The sequence below is a fragment of the Bison bison genome, unplaced genomic scaffold (genome assembly GCF_000754665.1).
Source record: "Bison bison bison isolate TAMUID 2011002044 unplaced genomic scaffold, Bison_UMD1.0 scf7180017864374, whole genome shotgun sequence".
NCBI lineage: Eukaryota > Metazoa > Chordata > Mammalia > Artiodactyla > Bovidae > Bison > Bison bison.
The window spans coordinates 5,562,231-5,564,941 of record NW_011494946.1 but is presented as its reverse complement, the minus strand read 5'-3'; the positions used below and the strand labels follow the sequence as shown (position 1 = coordinate 5,564,941).

General features: G+C 44.9%; 1 protein-coding gene across 1 annotated transcript in view; it reads right to left on the bottom strand.

Moving 5' to 3' along the window:
- Window positions 1-767: 767 nt before the first annotated feature.
- The window catches only part of LOC105000759 (collagen alpha-4(VI) chain-like), a 123,982-nt gene continuing 122,038 nt past the window's right edge, over window positions 768-2,711 (bottom strand). Inside the window, 1 exon segment of the mRNA XM_010856754.1 lies at window positions 768-915. Coding sequence (XP_010855056.1) covers window positions 768-915 — 148 coding nt within the window.

Below are 2,711 nucleotides of genomic sequence, written 5' to 3'. Positions count from 1 at the left end.
GAAACAACCCAATATCCATCAACAGATGAATGGGTAAAGAAAATATGGTACATAGGTACAATGGAACATTAGCCATGAAAAGGAAAGAATGCCATTTGCAGCATTGGACCTAGGGGCTTCTCAGGTGGTGCTAGTGGTAAAGAACCCACCTGCCAATGCAGGAGACCTAAGAGATGTGGGTTCAGTCCCTGGATTGGGAAGATCCCCTGGAGGAGGGCATGGCAACCCACTCCAGTATTCATGCCTGGAGAATCCCAAGGACAGAGGAGTCTGTGGGCTACAGTCCATGGGGTTCCAAAGAGACAGACACGCCTGAAGCAACTTCAGACACACGCGCACAGTTGGACCTACGGAGTATCATACTAAGGGAAATAAATCAGAAAAAAAGACAAATACCATATGATATCACTTATATGTGGAATCTAAAATATGATGCAAATAAAATTATCTATGAAACAGAAAGAGACCCACTTACACAGAGAACAGACTTGTGGTTGCTATGAGGAAAATGGTTAGGGGGGATGGACTGGGAGTCTGGGGTTAGAAGATAGAGTGGATAGACAACAAGGTCCTACTATAAAGCACAGAGAACTGTATTCAATATCCTGTAATAAACCACAATGGAAAAGAATACACACACACACACACACACACACACACACATAACTGAGTCACTGAGCAGAAATTAACAGAACACTGGAAATCAACTATATTTCCATTAAAAAATAAAGAAAGGATAAATTTCAAAAATTATGTTGTCTCTGCAGCTAACACAGGAGAGGACTTGACGAGGAAGGCAGTGGGCAGCAGTGATTCAGCCCTGAGGAGCTGCAGTCATTGAGGTCTGACCAGCCCTTTGGTCCCTTGATGGCTTTCAGCACACCCTTAAAGACAAGAAACAGCTCTTTCTTCTGACTGGAGGGCGGGCAGGGAGCAAGGCTGGCAGCTACACAGGGAGTTGCAGGAGGTTGCACTTGGCTGCCTTTACTTCTGAAACCAAGAAAACAGGGCAGGTGCTAGAGGAGAAGATATGGAGGAAGGGGGGTGAGGAGGAGGCAAAGGCTCGGGGCAACCGTGGGATACAGCGGGAGAGGGCACTGGCCAGGGCCAAGGAACAGAGCTCCGGGGAATTCTGGAAACCGTCTTGCCCCTGTGAATAGCATTGAACTACATCATGAGGAGGCTCTCTTCCACCCTGTTCACCTTGATTCTGTGCGGAAAGACTCACTGGGGCCGTGTTTCTCACTCTCAGTTGCTCAGGAGAATCACCGGCTCAGTTCCACACCTAGAGATTCTGATTGGATTGCTCTGGGATGAGGCCTGGGTGGTGAGAATGCTTCAAACTTCTCAGATGATTCTCAGTTACAGCCGAGATTGAAAACCACTGCCTTAGTGACCTTTAGCACACTTCCAGACATTATACACAAAAAGCGTTAAGAGTCAGCAAGATAAGCTTTTCTGTGGTTAATGTCTAGCCTAAGGAGGGGAAATGTTACTGTCCTGCCTAGTATTCCCATGTCTGTCTAGTTTTTCCTTTCCTCTGGATATGTGTTTTCTTTGGAAAAGACAAAGGACAAATCAGCATCTTAGCAGCTCGCTTGTATGCTTACTGTGTGGCAAACATATGAATTATCAAGTTTCATCTTCAAAACAACCCCATGAGTCAGGCACTCACATAATCCCCATTTTACAGGTCAGAAAACTGAGCTGCAGAGAGAGGAAATAACTTTTCATGGCCATCTAGATAGAGCACCAGAGACAGAATCACGCAGGCACATTCAAAACCTCTGGGAGGCGACCTCTCATCTAATCTAAGTGAGACTGACCATACCACTCTCTAGAAATCTCAGCTATCCTTTCCCTGCCTTTTAGAAACTTCAGAATCAAATGCCCTCAGATCTCTTTCTAATGTGTTTACTGTTTGGCTTAATTTGTTGATCCCATGTAAGAGGTGGCAATGGCATTGGCCATAATCCAAAATTGATGCTACAGTTGCCTTGAAAAATGAAAGTGTTAGTAGCTCAGTTGTGTCCAACTCTATGAGATCCCATAGACCGTAGCCTGCCAGGCTCCTCTGTCCATGGACTTTTCCAGGCAAGAATACTGGAGTGGGTTGCCATTCCCTTCTACAGGGGATCTTCCGGATCCAGGGATCAAACCCAGGTCTCCTACACTGCAGGTGGACTCTTTACCATCTGAGCCACCAAGGGAGCATGGTTGTCTTAGACGGATCCAAAATGTTCCTTAAACTCGGTCATAGCACATGTGGCCACTCATAGATGAAGGAGCCTTCTACAAGCCAGAGCATCTTCCCTAAAGGTCAAGGGTATGTTTGCCACTTCTGCAATAGATCATTGTTTCCACAATGAAGTACAGACACTCCATGGGGTGAGACTCTATAACACTCCCTCAGACAGCTTCTGTTAGCTCCATACTTAAAGTCAAATAAAAGTCAGCCTTCTACTATTTCCTTAAACCAGTTATTTTTAGCTGCATACATGAATCTGTGCTCTTGCAAGCAAACTACACAAAGCTGATGTCTGCATGCTAACACGGTGCACAGGATTTTTTTTTTAAGCTAAAGATTTTTAAAGGTAAATTCAACCCAAGGAGCAAGGAGTAGTTGGGTTTTTACCACAGACATTGCCCGAATTTCTTTCTTTTCCAGCTTTTTTCAGTTTTGCTGGATGTTTTTGATGATTTTCTTCAGC